Below are 19055 nucleotides of genomic sequence, written 5' to 3'. Positions count from 1 at the left end.
TAGTTCGTGAGTAAACATACTATACTGTATCTACAGCACGCTAAGAACTTTGACATTTTTATTGTTTAATATCTCGAGCATCCATTCAGTATGGTTGGTGTGAAGTGTAAAGAAGAGGCGAGTCGTTTCTTTTGAAATGAAAGTGGAATAAGAACACTTGATGCGGTTGAGAAAAAGGTTGGATCAGTTTTTTTCGGCCACTTTCTACCACGGAGGACGAAGGCGCCTAACTGTTGAAGCTCATCTTCCAAAAGTAAGTTAAACTTAACTTTATTTATCTTTATAGAGCATATTATTTTTTTAAATGCTTATTTTTTAGTAGAAAACAATACAGGTTACTTATACAAGCCCTAAACATACTTATATGTCCCTTCAACAAAGTATAGCACTGAAGCAACTTACGAACAAATTCAACTTACGAACGATTATCCAGAACGTATCTCGTTCGTAAGTATGGTTCTGAATAGTTTGGGGACCACTGGGCTCAGATGGTTAATTGTCTTGCCCACAAAAAGATAAAAAAAAAACTCAAATTTTGTATAGTGACTTAAAAATGTAAATTTGTCCTTGAAAGTAACTTTTCCGACATTGCCTCACCTATTCTATGTTCAAGTCAAGTATTGCAAATAATATCAAGCAAAAAAACATTAGTTTTACCCATTTGGGTCCTACCAAGTACTAATCAAGTGACTTAAATCCTACTCGACTCAAGTCGCGTGTGCACGTGCTTGTGCGTTCGCTATTAAAAAGATTAACAGCAGAAAGCAGATCGATGAGGCAGCCAGCGGCGCCTGAGAGCATGACCAACCGTCTAATTAAAAAGAAGAATGGGAGCTTTAAATGAGTAATTGGTAGACAAAGCAAGGGAAGGCCAGATGAGAATGACCTCGGTCTCGCAACCTGACAAACCGGACCCAAAGGAGCCTGGATGTGGTTCGAGGAGGAGAAAGTAAAGATTTGAAAACACTCTCAAGTTTGTCATTGTTACATAGCCCACCTTCTACTTTTTCAATGTACTGTATTTTCTGCTCTATAAGGAGCACCCGATGATAAGACCCTACTCTAAAAAACAGTGTGTTGTCATATGTTTCATTAATATTTTATATTTTATACATACATGCATGTACAGACATACGTACTGGACGATGAGGCGCATGGATTTAAAACTACAGTGAGAGCACACTTTATATACTTACGGTGTGCAATGATTCATCAGTTGCTGACTAAGATTGCAAAACAATGTATACAATGGGAATCGAACCAGGGTTACGGAGGTAAGAGCACCCAAACCTAGCCATGTCACACTACAGGGCAGTAAATGGTAATGGTGAGTGGTTTGGATTTATATAGCGCTTTTCAAGTCACTGAAAACCTTCTGAAGCGCTTTACAATGTGCTTCACACGAGTGAAGAAATAAAAACAGCAAATACCAGAGAATAGTAAAGCTCAAGAATAACCAATAAACAACAGATTACAGAAATCCTTAAAGCTACAAGTCCAAAACGTAGGAGTTGGCGAGACTGGGAATTTCGATATGGTTAATGTTCTGCATTTAGATAGCGGTTTTCAAGTCACTGAAGACCTCCCAAAGCGCTTTACAATGAGCTTCACACTAGATATGATCCCATTTTAAAAAAAATTGTACGCTGCTAGAAATGAATGTTAGAGAATGGAGAAAACAGTAGGTCGTCCGGAAAGAAATGAATGAATCAAAAAAATCACGAGGGAAAATACTCTTTGGTATTTCTGATGATGAGTTGGACTTTGCGTCTATCTGTATCACTCAGGACGACTTTCTGTTTTCTCCATTCTCTAACATTCGTTTCTGTCTCTTTCTCACCCTCTTTCTAGCTCTCTCTCTTTTTCTCTATCTTTTGTTTTTCTCTCTCTCACTTTCTTACTCTTTCTCTCTCTCTTTTTTCTCCCTTTCTTTAATCTACTTGTCTTGTCCCCATGAGATTTTTTTCTCTAGCATGTGGCCCCTGGCCAAAATGAGTTTGATACCTTTTTTTGGTCCCTATCTTTTTTTCTCTTTCTTTTGCACCATCTCGCTCTTTCTCTCACTGTTTCTCTTTTGTTTTTCTCATTTTCTTTTTCTTTCTCACTCATTCTTTCTCTCTGTTTCTCACACTCACTCTTTTTCTTTCCCTCTGTCTCTTTCCCTCTCTAGTCTGTTCTCTCCTTCTTTTTCTCTCTTTCTCAGGTAGGTAGGTAAGTAGGTTGGCATATAGATAGATAGATAGATAGATAGATAATAAATCATTTTGCATCTATAAAAATTCCACAGAAATGCAGATGACTAGAAGAATTAATGTGTAAAGATTTGCTAAAAGTTAAGTAGTAGACTTGAAAATATAGTATTCTGGCATCATTGTAGGGGCCAGTGCTCTCGCTTTGCGTGGACCAATTTAAAATCGGTCTTCTCATCAAGTTGAAGTAACATCATTCCGCATTGATTTTTTAATTCTCTAGGCAAATTAATCTGACACAGGCTAATTCAAAAAGTGAAATCTCCTGACTGGACAAAAATATCCATCATGTAAAGCAATGACTATAATAGGGTAAATTTCATTAAACCAACATTATAATTAGCTATAACGCACCACTAGGTTTCTCTGGGAACAGTAAGATGAGCTGTTCTGCATCTAAACCTGCTGATGTACCTTAAAGCAACAAAGACACTGGTGAAAAGTTAACTTCCCCGATTGCATCCGATCGACCAAGCAGTGGATCTATATTTCGCTTGGACCCCTCACTAATTCATCTCGCAGACAAACTTCCAAACAAAGCCCATCCACTTGTTCTCATTGACAAACATTTGGGCTGGCCCCTGTAATCGATACCTTTAATTCCCTAATGGCGCCGGCTAAATTGACTGCAGCCACATCGAGAGGGCGGACGGGCGGAGAGATTCAATCTCGTCCCTTCCTCGGGCTCTTTTTTGTGACAAGTTCTACTTTTCGTCTCCCGAGTTCAAAACACTCTCTGCTTCTAAAGGCAGGTATTTCGCCCCGAGGGAGTGCGGGTGGAAGTTTGAGGAGGTCAGATAACAATGACGAGTCCACGCACACGCACACACTGGCCTTTTTCTTAACTTCATATTGGCCTGGAGCGTGCTAACAGAGCCGGAGTGGTTTGTCTGGGCTGTGTCAAATTTTGCAGGAGAATTTCATTCATGGCAATTTGCTTGACAGCTGAGCTGCTCAGGTAATTGAGAATTCTAAAAAAAATGCATTCTGAAAAAGGAATGAGGAGAATTTGTGGTACATTTAGAACAGCCAAGTTGAGTTATTAGAGTTGAATTCTTGATTTTGAATACAAATTAAATAGAAAATTAGCTAATGAGATGAGATGAGATGAGAAAAGTAATGTTTTTTAAATTGCTGGTTTACCATAGTTTCCTGACTATAATGCACGCCTTAATTCCCAAATTGGCCAGAAATGTGAAAGCACGCCTTATAATCCTGTGCGCCTTATAGACCGCATTAATTAATTATATTTGTGCATAACTACACAAGGTTTTACAGTATAGTAAGACTAATAGTGGTACACTTGGGATACGAAAAGGCATTAGACAATAGGGGTGGGAAAATATGCTTCGGTCACGATTAGATTGTACAGACGCTGCCCTACTTACAAACTAGGTTCCGGACGATCATTTGTAAGTTGAATTTGTTTGTAAATTGCTTCAATGATATATTTTGTATTATTAAGGTTTATAGATGTATGTTTAAGGCATAAAATAATATGCTTTTTAAAGATAAATAGAGTGACGTTTATCTTACTTTTGGAAGATGAGGTTCAAGAGTTAGGTGACTTCCTCCTCCGTGGTAGAAAGTGGCCGAAAAAAAGCGATCCAACCATTTTCTCAATCATATCAAGCTTTCTTATTCCACTTTCTTTTCAAATGAAACGGCTTGCCTGTTCTTCACACTTTACACCAACCATATTGAACGGATGCACGAGATATTGAACAATAAAAACGTCAAAGTTCTTAGCAGGCTGGAGATACAGTATAGAATGTTTACAGACGAACTAGGAAGAGGAAGTGGATTTCTTCTTCGGTGTGGATGCTGGGTGACCTCTTACAGCGCCAAATGCTAGTAGCGGCGGAAAGAAGCACTACAATAATGTCCTGTACTCGGAAAAAGGAGCACACGATACAAAATCTAACTTACAGCAATGTCCGGATGTTTTTCGACATCCCGAAATTCGTTTTCGTATCTACCGTTTTTCGTAAGACGAATGGTCAGAAGTAGGGTAGTGTCTGAAACTCAAATTAAGCAACCTTCATACATCAAAAAATAGAAATGACATCAATCATATTTGTGGACTCCGGTCCTATTTTTCCACTTTTGGTGAAACGTGTTGAATATTTTTACACCAGATGCAGCAACCATAGACTGAAATTAGCTTAGATGACTCACAGTGTGCTCTCAACGAGTCTAAAAGTGTTTTTTTGCCAAATTACAGGAACAAACTATCGAGATGGTCAAAGAGCGGCCCCTGACCGCACGGGCCGGGAGAGAGTCCAACCTTGCAAAACAACGAGAAATAAATGCAGCAATAACACGACTTGAAAGCACCCCGAGGTGGGAGGGGGCCCCGGCGGGGACCGGGGGAACCACATAAGGCGAGGCTGCGGTGCTCCCGTCTGGTTTTCCGCAGCCAGACCACATGTCCAACATGTTCCACTGGCTTATTTGGACCCGTGCTTGTTTTCTCCTTCATGGTCGCGGTTCTCTTCCTGTCGTTCCCGTCATAAAATCCCCGCTGTTTTTCCTCTTCCTCACGCACACATACATAGTCTATGTTATTTATTTTTTACACGCTATATTATTTCTAATTTTAAATAAAGTGGATTTAAGCATGTTATGAGCCTGCCTACTCTGGAAGGAGCTCATCATCTTTTATTGCACCTGCTTGATCGTGACTTAGTCTAGCTGCAAATGTAAGCTCAGAGAAAATGAATACTAGGAAATATTTTGCATGAAAAAAAATCCCATGGGAAATAATGTTGAGGCTTTATGAACTGTCTGATGTTTTAAGTCTCATTTCCACTCAGTTTCCTGCCAAACCAAAGCAGACTGAACTAAGTAGCGCTTTTACAAACAACGAACACTTGGTGAAAGAATATGGCATGTCACATATTAACGATACAATATTAAATAACACACGTGTGATCAAAAAATAAAATATTGCACAAAACAGTATATATAAATGAATAGAGGCACACGGCGGATGAGTGGCTAGCGCTTCGGCGGCACCGTTCGGAAGTCATGGGATCGAATCCTCCTGTGTGGAGTTTGCATGTTCTCCCCGTGCTTGCGTGGGCTTCCTCCGGGCACTCCGGTTTCCTCCCACATTACAAAAGCATGCATGTCAGGTTAGTTGTCCGGTCCAAATTGTCGCTAGGTGTGAATGAGCGAGTGAGTTGTCTGTCTCTGTGTGCCATGCGACTGGCTGGCAACCAGTTCAGGGTGTCCCTAGCCCACTGCCCGAAGATAGCTGGGATGGGGTCCAGCACCCCCGCGACCCTACTGAGGACAAGCGGTGCAGATAATGGATAGATAAATGAATATAGCAGCACAAAGAAAAATAGAAATGTGCAATGATTTGAGTGGTTGAATTTGCTTTCTGACTTTTTCCTATCTCAAATGAATGTTTCTGTCATGATTCCCATCACCTGCACCCGCTCAACTGGCGCCAGCCGCTGCGGGCTATCTGATTGGCTCCCTGTCACTATTTAAACCCTGTCCTGTCACTCTCCTGTGGTCAGTCCGTCTGCGAACCTATGTTGATACAAGGCAAGCATTTTTGACCCTGACTCCCGTCTGTCCCGTTTTTCCCCCTGCCCGTTCCTAAACTCCCCTTTGTTTCCTTTGATCCCGACTACGTTTTGCTCTCCTGTCCCGGCTTATGACCCTTTTCTAACCCCGACCACGTCTGCTCTCCCGTCCCAGCTTACGACCCGTTTCTGACCCGACCACGTTTTGCTCTCCTGTCCTGGCTATCAACTCGTTTTTCCGTCCCTGACACCGCCATCGCCCGCTACGGAAGATCCACTTCCGTACTCGGATCACAATGCGATTGCGAGAGCGACTTGCTTCCCACGTCCAGCGAGCCCCGGATCGTGGGCGCAGCCCTACCGCTTTCTTTCAATAAAACTTGTAGTAAACGTTAAGCAATTGGGTCCTGATTCGGTTCTGGTTATGACAGTTACGAATCTTTTCAAATGTATATTAATTATTATATTTATATTAAGTTATTTTAGATAAAATGCAAATTTTAGCAAAAGAGAGCAAAACATATTCTAAATAGAGACGCTATTTAATCTATTACCAAAGCCCACAAAAAACTATTTTTTGTTCTAAGATGATAATCAACACAAGAAATGTATTACATAAAGAAAAAGAAACACAAAGGAAGTAATATAGAATGATAAAAAAAGAAAATACTTGGAAAAATATTTATAATACCGGGTAGTGGAAAATTATTTTTAAAAAGTGTTTCAAAAAAATAAAAAAAAATTAGACAACTTTTAGAGGAAACTACACAGGAATATTGGCAATAGTAGAATAATAATAAAAAAAATAGATGAACCATAATTTATAATGGTAAAAACACTAAATGATCAGAAAAAGATGGTAAAACATTGGACAAGATTACGCAAAATGTTCACAAAATATTACCCAAAATGCATTTGAAACAACTGTTACCATCGTATCTTAGCTATTAACCAGTTTATTGTACATGGTACACTCTTGATTTTAATTTTTTTTAGAGCAGCTTTGAAAGCAACCTTGTAAAACTAATTTACAGCCTATAGATGTTTTTCTTAATAATATTTACTTGAATGTACTGCAAAAAGGAAACCCAAAAACTGCTGACACTCCGTCAAAAATAAAAAATAAATCAAATCAACATACAGTACAATATGATCAAGGGCTTCATTGTCTGGATTCATTTATCACTTGCTGCAAGTTAGCCCAGATGTTGCGCAATTTCAAAGTGCCATTTCACTGCTATATAAATCAGACTTAATGAAAGCAATAGCTCAGCACCGCATACTTTTCTTAGTTCAGCTCGTAAAATAAGACTCCAAACACCTAATTTTATGGCTTCAAGGTGCTGAGGCTGCACTACCACCACCTTGTCAAAATGAAAGTAAATAGATGACTGTCATTGTAGTAGTTGGCTACATAACATACATAGGCACTTGACTTCTTCCGGGTTTTTTTCATCAGGTATTATGAGGTTATATTTCTTGAGCTGGCGGCAGGGCGGTTGAGTGGCTAGCGCGTCAGCCACTCAACCGGGATTGAATCCTCCTGTGTGGAGTTTGCATGTTCTCCCCGTGCTTGCGTGGGTTTCCTCCGGGTAATGCCCATTAAATAAATAATAAATGAAAGAGGCAGTTTTATTCGTGCATCATTAGTAGCCTATATTTTAGTGTGCTCAAGTGTGCTAAAATCACTTCAAAGAAAACAACAAAGGCAATTTTCATTATTCACTAAACTACAATAAAATAAAGAGCAAGGAAAAGTCACATAGAGTGGAAACAAATACACAACGATTCCTGCTGTATGATACAATAATAAATTCTCTCAGGCGCCAAAGAAAACCTATTTGGAGGCCGGATGTGGCCCACAGGCTTGACTTTGACATAGGTCGTCTAACCTCTGCTGTGGTGATCCATATTTTTTAACATCCCTTGGTCCCCATTATTATACAGTGAAGAAAATAAGTACTTGAACACCCTGCTATTTTGCTATTTCTCCCACTTAGAAATTATGGAGGGGTCTGAAATTTTCATCGTAGGTGCATGTCCACTGTGAGAGAGATAAACTAAAAAGAAAAATCCAGAAATCACAATGCATGTTTTTTTTAACAATTTATATGTGTGATACAGCTGCAAATAAGGATTTGAACACCTGAGAAAATGGATGTTAATGTTTGGTACAGTAGCCATTGTTTGCTTCATTCACCAACTCCTGTTGTGTAGTTCCGGGCTGATTCCTTACCTTTCTTAGAATCATTGAGACCCAACAAGGTAATATCTAGCATGGGGCTCCACTCCGATTGATATTGACCGTCATGTTTAGCTTCTTCCAATTTCTAATGATTGCTCCAACAGTGGACCTTTTTTCACCAAGGAGTTTGGCGAATGGTCCATAGCCCTTTGCAGCCTTGTGGAGGTGTGCAATTTTGTCTCTGGTGTCTTTGGACAGCTCTTTGGTCTTTGCCATGTTACAAGTAAAGGCTTAATGATTGTATGGGGTGGACAGGTGTCTTTATCCAGCTAACCACCTCAAACAGGTGCATATGATTCAGGATGATACATGGAGTGCAGGTGGACTTCTAATAAGCAGACTAACAGGTCTTTCAGGGTCAGAATTCTAGATGATACACAGCTATATCACAAAAATAAATGGTTAAAAAATCATGCATGATTTCCGGGTTTTTCTTTTTAGTTTATCTCACAGTGGACATGCATACGACGAAAATGTTAGACCCCTTCATGATTCCTAAGTAGGAGAAATAGCAAAATAGCAGGGTGTTCAAACACTTATTTTCTTCACAAAGTCCTCTCTTTCCTAACACAAGAGATCCTTATTTTCCTCCATTGTTGTCATTTTCATTAGTAAGCCATGTCCTGTTTGTCAATGTTATCATTTTTTTCACGAGCTCATTACAACAACGCTAACAAATTACAAAGAGAACTGAACTGAGATAATGACCAGCTCCACTACAAAGCCCGCTGATGAATGATCATAAAATTGTAATTGAGTCGTAAATCTTCAATGTGGGCTACAGTTGATCGTGTTTTGAGACAAGGTCAAGTTATGTTTTGACACAGGTTTTACAGACACTGCTCACGTGACCATCTGCATTTTTGTCATGACAACTTGTTTTTCCTGCTTAGGCACTGTTGACAGACAAGTGCTTTGACTTACTCAATAAATGTTTCTGTTTGTTGGTGTCGGTTCGGTTGAACCGAAGCAAATAGAATATTGTTTGGACAGCAACATGAAATTCGTCGTGACTTGAAAATGCAAATCATTTCATGACTGGGTCTAGCTTCCGGATTTTTTGCAACAAATGCTTTTAATTATTATTTTAGTTTGACCTTATCGTTGGAGATATTGAATTGTATGAATAGTGACTCAACACATACCCTCCATATTTGCTTTGTGGAAAAGATATAGACAATATCTTTGCAATTCATATCTCTGCATATCTCTTAAGGGACTTGCAATACAATGGGAACCATATTTTGAAATGTATTCGATTTTAACCGTCTGTGGTGTAAAAAATTGGAGGTTCTTTAAACTGCCCAAGTACCTGACAAGCCGACTTTTTAATGTGCTAATGATTCCGCTGCGAGAGAGGTTATCGGTGTTGGATAATCCGGTGACCACACCTGTAATCCACACTGTCACACAGAGTTTTCAAACCTTTGTTCACAAACCCATTTGTGTGCAAATGACCTGAGGTGAGTGAACACATTTCTCAGACACACAACGTCGAGCATGAACGATCCAGAAAACCACCAAAGAAAATTGTTACTCTGTGTTCGTAATACGATAAAACTGTTCTTCCTTAAAAGTTCATGAACAGCAGCTCACACTACTGGCTCAAATATGAAATGGGGTGAAGCTGCAATGTGAACGCACCTGTCCTTAGAGAAAAGTACCAACCCAAACATTTTTGGGCATGAGTCTCAACTATGAAGTAATTCACAAGACAATGCAAGGCATAATTGCTTTATTTTAAAGAGTTGGGTTTGCCAGAACGTTAAATTGTTAGAAAGAGTTTACACAACAGTGTAAACTGGTTTAAACAGTTGGCACTCAAAATTTGAGATGTAATGAAACATATCAGCCTTACAAACAATGACTGGTTTTGTCAGAAATTCAAAATTAAAGCCCCAATGGTCTTAAATGTCCTTGAAGGAGTGAAGTACTTGACAAAAAGCTTCTAAAATAAGAAATCACACCATGCCAGGTAATTAGACTTTACTGTGGTTCCCAAAATTGTGAGACAAAATCATGGGGCGAAGCCTTATCAAAATTGAGAGTTTACAAGCAGAAGATTAGATCACTGAGCAAATCCAGGCGTTCCTGATTTAGGGAAAGGCCTTTCAAGGGACAAAATTAAAACTTTTCTTAACCCTTAAAAAAAAAAACCTTTTTAAAGGAAAATAGTTTTATAAACAGAAGGCAAGACCTATGCAGAAACTGGCTTGTGAGCAGAAATCCAGACATAACATGACAGAAATGTTTTTGATTTTCAACAAATGTCCTTGTGATTGTGTAATTTTGGGTAGGTAAAACAAGTCAGTGGCCTTTTTACCAAAAGCTCAAGCATAATATTGTAATTGCCCATAAAAGTATGTCGGTGCTTGCCGACGTTGTTCATGAACAGGCTTGTTTTCATGACACCATTATGCCTCACGGCTTAAATAAATCTCTTTTTTTCCCAGGCAGTATTGTTGTTTTAACAGTTTAAAGTAAGTGAGGTGGACACACTGAGGTTGACTTTGAAGCTAGTCATAAACATAACCCTCTGGAAAAGGGTCGGCGCAATTCAATCGCAGAGAAGGACTAGCCTGGCCATTCTGCTTTGGCTAGATGGATACAAGTTGGAAACAGGTCACTCAAAAGTCAGCAATAGCTAAGAAACAGGCATAGAAATGTGTGAGTGACTCCTACCAGCAGGCATGATTTAAGGGGCAAATGTATGCTGCCGGGCATTTAAACAGCAGGCTGAACACACTACTCAGACAGGATAATGCAGGCAAAATAGTATTGGTGACTCAGAGTTCACTGTTGGTCTGCTGCATTATGGTATTATGCATTTAGCAAAGGATTATGTAACAACTTTAACTCTGGGAAAAAAAAAAGAATAAAATGACATTTACAATGCAAAATACAACACCCAGAGTGTAAAGCAACAATTTTAAAACAGGGCCAAGAACATTTTTGACTCAAAGAGCTATAAAAACAAAGGGCCAAACTATATTTTTGACAAAATTCAACAAAACCGCCAAACCTGCTCTCCAGACAAAAGCTAATTAAATAAAATCTATGAAATAATAATAATGCTGGAGTCTGTGTCCCATATGAACATAAATATAGTACTTAAAATTTGTCTCCCTCTCGCAGTTACTTAAGAGTTTTGAGGCTCATTTTGACTGCCATTTTTGTCTTAAATATTTGTTTCAAAACAATGTGCAAGCAAAGTTATTTTGTAAAAATGTTAAAAAATACTGTAAACAAGGATACAGACGTATGTACCTTCAGTGCAGACGGCGCTGGGCGGGGAGAAAGAGTGTGCGCGCCCTGTGTATGGCTCTGCCTATCCCTAGCGCTCACCCAATCAAATTGCTCTAGGTGCTTTGCTAGAGCTTTTGGGTAAAAAGATTGTTTTGGGTTAAAGTTTGTTCTGTGGCTTTTCATCATAAAGTGTCTCAACAATGAACATAGGTTGTTTAATGAGCTTCAATCTAAAGGACTATTTAGAGATTCACAGCAACAATGATGTCTGTTGAAGTGACACCTTGACTGTAAATGAAATGAAATGATCTGCATTTATACAGCGCTTTTCAAGTCAAGACTTCCCAAAGCGCTTTACATTGTGCTTTACATTTCCCAATAGTGGCCGTGCAGCCATGTAAGGCGCTAACCTGCTTATTAGGGGTATTAGAGGTTCAGTGTCTTACCCAAGGACACTTTGACATGTAACACGGAGGAGCCGGGATTCGACCTGCGATCTCTTGATCCCAAGACGAGCGCTCTACCTCCTGAGCCACTGCCGCCTCAGTGAAATGATCTGCATTTCTATAGCGCTTTTCAAGTCAATGACTTCCCAAAGCGCTTTACAATGTGCTCCACATTTCCCAATAGCGGCCTTGCAGCCATGTAAGGCGCTAACCTGCTTATTGGGGGTATTAGGGGTTCAGTGTCTTACCCAAGGACACTTCGACATGTAACACGGACGAGCGCTCTACCTCCTGAGCTACTGCCGACTGTAAAATGTAGTTAAAATTGTGTCCTATATATACTCTATACCAGGGGTGTCAAACCGGCGGCCCGCGGGCCGGATCAGGCCCGCCAAGAGATTGAATCCGGCCCGCGAGGCAACGGTCAGAGAAGCGAAAGAGAAAAACGAGCGGCAGGTTGAAATATGTACACTTGATGTTGCCAAAGCCAGGGGCCTCTTACAAACGATGTACTTGTTTTACTTTCTCTCTATCTCTCTCTGTCTACATCCCTCCCTCCATTTTCTCTCACTCTCTCTCTCACTCTCTCTCTCTCTTTCAGTCTCTTTCTCTCTGTGTCTTACCTTCTTTTGCTTTCTCTTTATTATTTTCTCTTCTCTCTCTCTTTGGATTTCTTTCTTTCTCTTTCTTTCTTCCTCCTCTCACTATTTCTCCATCTCTTCTTTTTCTCACATTCTCACTCTCTCTTTTCTCTCTCTCCCCCTCCCTTTTTTCTCTTACTCTATCCCTCTCTATTTCACTCTTTTTCTCTGTTCCTCTTTGTCTCTTTCTCTCTATTTTTATCCTTCTTTTGCTTTCTCTTACTTTTTTTCCATTTCCCTCACGCTCTCTCGCTTTCTTCACTTTCTCCCCTTCTTTCTTTTTCTCTCCTCTCTTTTTCTCTTTGGATTTCTTTCTTTATCTCTTTCTTTCCCCCTCCCTCACTATTTCTCTTTTTAGCTCTTTTGTTTCTCACATTATCTCTCCATCTTTCTTTGTCCCACCCCATTTCTTTTTCTCTTTCTCTTATTTATTTCTCTCTCTCTTACTTTCGCTCTAATCTACTAGATAGATAGATAGATAGATAGATAGATAGATAGATAGATAGATAGATAGATAGATAGATAGATAGATAGATAGATAGATAGATAGATAGATAGATAGATAGATAGATACTTTATTCATCCCCGAAGGGAAATTCACATTTCCAGTAGCATCCCTGAGCTGAGAACAATCGAAAATAACACGGGAGCTGCTGGAGTGGCTGCCATTCGTGACGGCGCCGGAAGAAACGATTAAATTTGAATCATGTACAAACAAACAAACAATTGAATCATAGCATGACATATTTCAGTGGACGGTAAATATGTGCAGATACGTATGTTTATCGAAAGTCCGGCTGCCAGAGGCGGGCCATCGGAACCCTCAGGGTTTAACACATACCTAATAGAGAAAATATTTAACTCACAACTTTTTAAAGACACCTCAAACAACACGCCGCACATTTAAGTATAACATTTGGTACTTTCACTGCAAGTCTATGAAATATACTGTATAAATAGCCCGTTTAAGAAGGGAACGGTTGATTATCGATCCCCCAAAATTCAGAAAAAACGTTTATTTGAAAAGCACTTTTCATAAAACACATTGTAAACAAAGTAGATTAATATCAACCGACAGCATTTTTTAAAAAAAATAAATAAAAAAAAATATCTACAGCCCTAAACAAGTTAGTTTCTCCCCCAGTTATTGTAATGACTGTGTGGTTAATTTTTTGTTTTAAATTACATTGACTGCACCAACCTGCACAAGGAACACAGTCGGACATCAATTTGGGACTTACAAATGATGTGAAAGGGTTGTTTTTTTAATCGAGAAAAAAAATAGGAAAAGAAAAAACAGGATCTGTTCCCCAAAGCAGGATTATTAAAAAAATATAAAAAACTAACTACAACCTAAAGGAAATATTTTTACGTTGAACTCTGCTTATGTCAAGAAAAAAATGAACCCACCCACAAATTATTTTTTGAACTACATAGAAGAGAATGGAAAACATAGAATTAAAATACTGAGGTGCTAAAATCAAATAAATATACAGAATGTATTATGATCGTTTGTCAAGACTAGAATAACCTTTTGCTTCAAAATGGATCCAGCTGGAATTAAACACATTTTCTGGAATACTTTTAAAAAGTTTTTAACCTTGCTTCTTGATCGATGATTTGGTTACACAAAAGATTGTCACAGGGGGGGCTGTCCCAATTTTGACAACAGCTCAAAAAAAAAAAAAAAAAAAAAAAAAAAAAAAAAACGCACCGCAAAAAATGATGACCGCAACTTCACTTTTCTTGAGCCAGAAAAGCCGATTAGGATATCAGTTAAATTTTCTATGTCGATAACACTTCAGTTTTTAGACTTTGAAGTCTTTTTTGATTGATACATTGTGTCTCTTTCTAGCCGGCCCCCGAGAGAATGTTTGTTCTATCGTGTGGCTCCCGAGTTAAAATGAGTTTGACACCCCTGCTCTATACTCTATACAAACTCTTTGTGCATCAGTAATGTCTTGGCTTCACGTGTGCGACAATTGGCTCTACATGGAACAATGTAATAAACAAATGTATAATTTCCATATGTATTCATAAAGAGAGCAATATATGGCTCGCGAGCTATATGTATTCGTGAAGGGATCCATAAAGGACTTGCGAGCCGTAGGTTCTTGACGCCTGTACACGGAAATCATAGACGAAACAAACAATGGAGTGGTTGATTCAGTTGAGGTTAATCAAGCAGGATGTGCACAAGATTAAAGCAATAAAAGTAATCCATGGCAACGATGGTAAGTGGTTTGTAAACAAAAAGCATGCAATAGCATGCACTTTAGTCCACAGAGGCATCAAAGAGGCCTGTGACACAGTTACCTAACAGTAAAAGGCTAAAAAGGCAACTGGGGTGTAATTAGAAGTGCTATTAGATGACAATCACTGCAGACAAAGTCTATAAAAAAATCCATTCACAGCAAGCCGGCAGAACATGTTTGTTGTTGTGTTGTCTGTGATATGCAACAAGGCCATAAATCACAAAGAGCAACGTGACTAAACTGTAAAGGAACTGCTTGTATCAATTTCTGATCCAGTTTACAGAGAAACTTTGGATTTTTGTTTAACTGATTATTGGGTGAGTGTCAATGATTTGGTCTGTAATGGTACACGTTCAAAGATGTTTGGAAAGCTGGATTCTCGGGGATCTAAACATTCTAGTTGACATTTTCCTTGAGATCGACAGGAACAAAAAGCCTCTCGATACAACAACTGACACAAACCACACAAATTCTAGTGGAAGTAGAAAATTAGCGCTCCAAGCAATGAGCAAAACAGAATAAGGGTCACTCACTTTGGCATGTTGGGATGTCGCAGTATCGCCAGTAGATTCCATCTTCATGGTCTGCGATGTAGCACCATGGCTGTACGTCTCCATCAGGGTTCCTGTGAAGAAACGGCTGTTCGTTAAATCTTGCCATCAGTAAACAAAAGTGAGATATATTGGTTATTTTAATTTTATATTCATAAGAGACTGAAATTATAATTTTAGAAAAAGATTATTCACTAAAGTCTTGGAGTATTTAAGACTACAAGATGCTACTGCAGTGCAGTGGTTAGCACATTTGCCTAACACGCGAAAGGGCCTGGAGAGGGACACTGTAGCTCCCCATACACACCACAGAAAATGTTGCCCCTACAACCCTAGTGTTTAAGGGATCCATAATCATAACCATAACCTCTGCAGAACTTTCTGTTCCCTTGAAAATTGTTGACTTTGTGTCATGTGTTATGTGAATTTCCCTGCGGGGATGAATAAAGTATCTATCTATCTATCTATCTATCTATCTATCTATGATGAAACAGTCAAACACTACAAAGTTGAAACTTCCAGGCCAATTTTGTTTGTGATGATGCAGTGTTCCAAAAAAATTAAAAATAAAAGTAATAACTTCTTCATAAAAGCCGCCTTGGCCACCTCTGCAGGACCAAAGCTGTACTACAATTCTGTGTCACAACAGAATTGTGTGCACTCTTATTTGCATTGATTTAACGTACCTAGTGACTTATAAACCATGTGATACAACAAATCAATAATCTGTATAGTTGCCAACGCTTTCAATAATTGATTTTGATCGATTAGTTGTTGCAGTCTTACACTTTGGTACAGCACAGCGGCAACCACCAATGACTGTCATGATTACCCAAGTGGAGCCACCTGGGGTAATCATGTGGCGCGCTGGAATGTGCTTCCTGATTGGTTAATGCTCCCTTTTTAAACGCGTTACGCGGAGAACTCTTGGTCGGAGGATTACTTCTGTACCCCTTAAGACTCTCCCGATTACATGTGCCTTCTTGTTTACCTGATTCTGCCTGCCTGCCTCCGATCCGACCTGCCTCCGATTCGACCTGCTTTCGTCCCACGCTACGATCTTCTCTTCAGTCCTGGTAAACTCGACCTGCCTTCGTCCCACGCTACGATTGATCACGTCTCCCGCTAACCCTTACGCTTCCCCAAATAAAGAACTGTACGAACGCTCTGGGGTCTCCTGCTCTGTTCTGGTCTTCCCTGACAATGACAGCACAAAAAGATGACTACCACATCTGTGTTACAATCTTGCACTATTCTCAATATGTGCACCCTGGCGCTGATGTCTGGAAATATTGCCGTCTTGAATGGTCAGATGATCAGAAAACATGCGACGTAAACAACTCGGGAGAACTGAAAAACGACGCAACTGTGTCAAGTGTTCGGGGGGGACGGCGCCATTGTCAATCTTCAGCCGAAGGTGTCAACAACAAATTCTTTATGTGAATGGCACGGGGCAAAAAAATTTAAAATAACGACATAAATCAGTTCAATTTTATGGGTTTTTAAAACCTGTGCAGTTTGTACAAAAACAAATTTGAGCATCCAGATTTCAACCAGTTGGGCTTTGTAGTCCAGAATTTAAGGTAGTCAAGTTTCAGGTTTACAGTGGCTTGCGAAACTATTTGGGCCCCCTTGAACTTTGTGACTTTTTGCCACATTTCAGACTTCAAATATGAAGATATAAAACTGTAATTTCTTGTGAAGCATCAGCAATAAGTGGGACACCATCATGAAGTGGAACACACTTTATTAGATATTTTAAACTGTTTCAACAAATAAAAAACGAAAAAGTGGGTGTGCAAAATCATTCAGCCTCTTTACTTTCAGTGCAGCAAACTGTCCAGAAGTTCAGTGAGGATCTCTGAAGGATTCAATGTTGATCTAAATGACTAACGATGATAAATGGAATCCACCCGTGTGTAATCAAGTCTCTGTATAGATGCACCTGCACTGTGATAATCTCAGAGGTCTGTTTAAAGCGCAGCGAGCATCATGAAGAACGAGGAAAACACCAGGCAGGAGATGCTGTTGTGGAGTTTAAAGCTGGATCTGGATACAAAATGATTTCCCAAGCTTTAGAAATCTCAAGGAGCACTGTGCAAGCCACTGTAAGTTAGGTTTCAATTTTGAAAAATACATTAATTGTGAATCTTTTAAAATTGTATTTGACTACATTGCAATGCCCATTTGAATATGATTCATTGTTCAGGACTACTTTCTAGCCAAGATTAGAATTACAAGTCAGGGTTTCATTGGGGAAAACCTGTCCTGAAATGCAAACAATTGGAAAGTCAACCAGCATGCTGGTGCTGGATACAGAAGATGAAAAGAAGCTTCTAGCATGACACGGCCACTCTTGTAATCCTTCTGCTTTGACCGTCGTTCCCAAAGAGTTTTTTTTTCTCCTCTTTCTTTTGACAGAGCTCCTTGCAGCATCTCAGGGGGGTTATGGCCGATATCCGCTTTCAGTCTTTGTCAACATACTTGTCATACGGGTTGCTGTTCTCTTCCTCTGCTCCCATAGCAGAAAGCGTTCCTACTTTGCCCTTGTCGATACAGGAAAGTTTTCATCTGAACTTCAAGTGTAAATGGACAATGAAATACAATATCTCACCGCCTGATGCTATTATCCTATAGAATGGACCCACTTGCGATATGCTAACTAAGAGCGCTCACAATTTGCAAAACAAGCCTACATAGAGTCATCATCATGAGAAGAAAAAAATTCTCGGTGAGCAGCATGATTTTTACCTGTGTGAATCCCAGGAACATCACTAAAAAACTGAGTAAGCAGCTTACATCGTGAGTAGCTAATAAAAACAGCTAGTGGTTTGGAGCCGTGGCAAACACAGGTGTTTAGAAGTAGGTAGTATAAGAATGCACATAAAAGCTAATGCTAATGATTTTAAATACGATCGAGTAGTGCACCTTTCCCTAAATTTTCCTCAGTTTGCCTAGTTCATCAAAATGAAAAAAATAATAATACATTTTTACCCTTAATTTAGAAAAACTGCAAAAAAAACGACATTATCGTCGTACTGGTACTTATTTTAGGTATTTTGTAACTTTAGTATGTTTTGAACATTTTTCTTTCAAATAATAGTCATCCTCATGTTGAGGTTTTTGAGTTTTCTTTGCCCTCATGTAGGTTTTAGATCAGGGGATGGTGTAATAATAGTCTGTGGTTTGCAATAATCTGTGGTCTGTGCAGCCCTTTGAGACTCTTTGTGATTAAGGGCTATACAAATAAACATGACTTGACTAGTGAACTATAACAAACCTTCTCTTTATTTAACAGAAACACTTGGGTGACGAAAACAAGGGCAATAATGGGCGGACAGTCTCCTGTGTTTTATAGAAAGCTGTGATCACATTGTTGCATGCAGGTGGCGTTTTTTTAATCCTTTTTCTTTGAATCAATTTTCACATGTAAAATAAAACTTTCAAAACAAAAATGCTTATATGCTGGCTTCTTTGTGGAGCTGAGTCCTTAAAAAGCCAGACAGAAGTCAACATTCTCATTATAGAAAAGTTAAGGTTTTAAAGCGGGGCTTGAAACAAAGGATTCAGTCCGGGGTAAAAACTTACATTTAGAGCCAGTATTAAAATATTTAGAAACAGGGGTTCAAACTGGCACTGGGTTTGATATGATCATACCCTTGTCACTTTTATTGAAATGTTCTTTTTTTTCAATTAAAAGGTGCTGTACGGAATTTGGAACTGTTGTACTTAATGGCACCATCTTCTGGCTTGTGTGATTATTGCAGCCTCCTATGTTGTACGTGGATTTCTCAGAAAACTCTGTTTTTTTATCTTTTGGGGGGTTTGGGTTGGCTTTTGGACTATATTTGAAACAGGACTGTTTTTCCTTTTACCGTTTTTA

The 19055-nt window shown here is 39.2% G+C and overlaps 1 protein-coding gene across 4 annotated transcripts in view; it reads right to left on the bottom strand.

Moving 5' to 3' along the window:
• Positions 1 to 19055, bottom strand: part of kremen1 (kringle containing transmembrane protein 1) — a 118595-nt gene that overhangs the window by 31679 nt on the left and 67861 nt on the right. For all 4 annotated transcript variants that reach the window (XM_088335177.1, XM_088335178.1, XM_088335180.1 and 1 more), the window contains one exon: positions 15155 to 15246. In XM_088335177.1, coding sequence (XP_088191303.1) covers positions 15155 to 15246 — 92 coding nt within the window. The remainder of the gene's footprint in view (positions 1 to 15154; positions 15247 to 19055) is intronic.

Source organism: Urocampus carinirostris, chromosome 5 (assembly GCF_059441175.1).
Source record: "Urocampus carinirostris isolate Australia breed hairy pipefish chromosome 5, RoL_Ucar_1.0, whole genome shotgun sequence".
Taxonomy (NCBI): domain Eukaryota; kingdom Metazoa; phylum Chordata; class Actinopteri; order Syngnathiformes; family Syngnathidae; genus Urocampus; species Urocampus carinirostris.
Note: the sequence above shows the minus strand (reverse complement) of the source record. Positions and strands in the feature narration are given on the sequence as shown.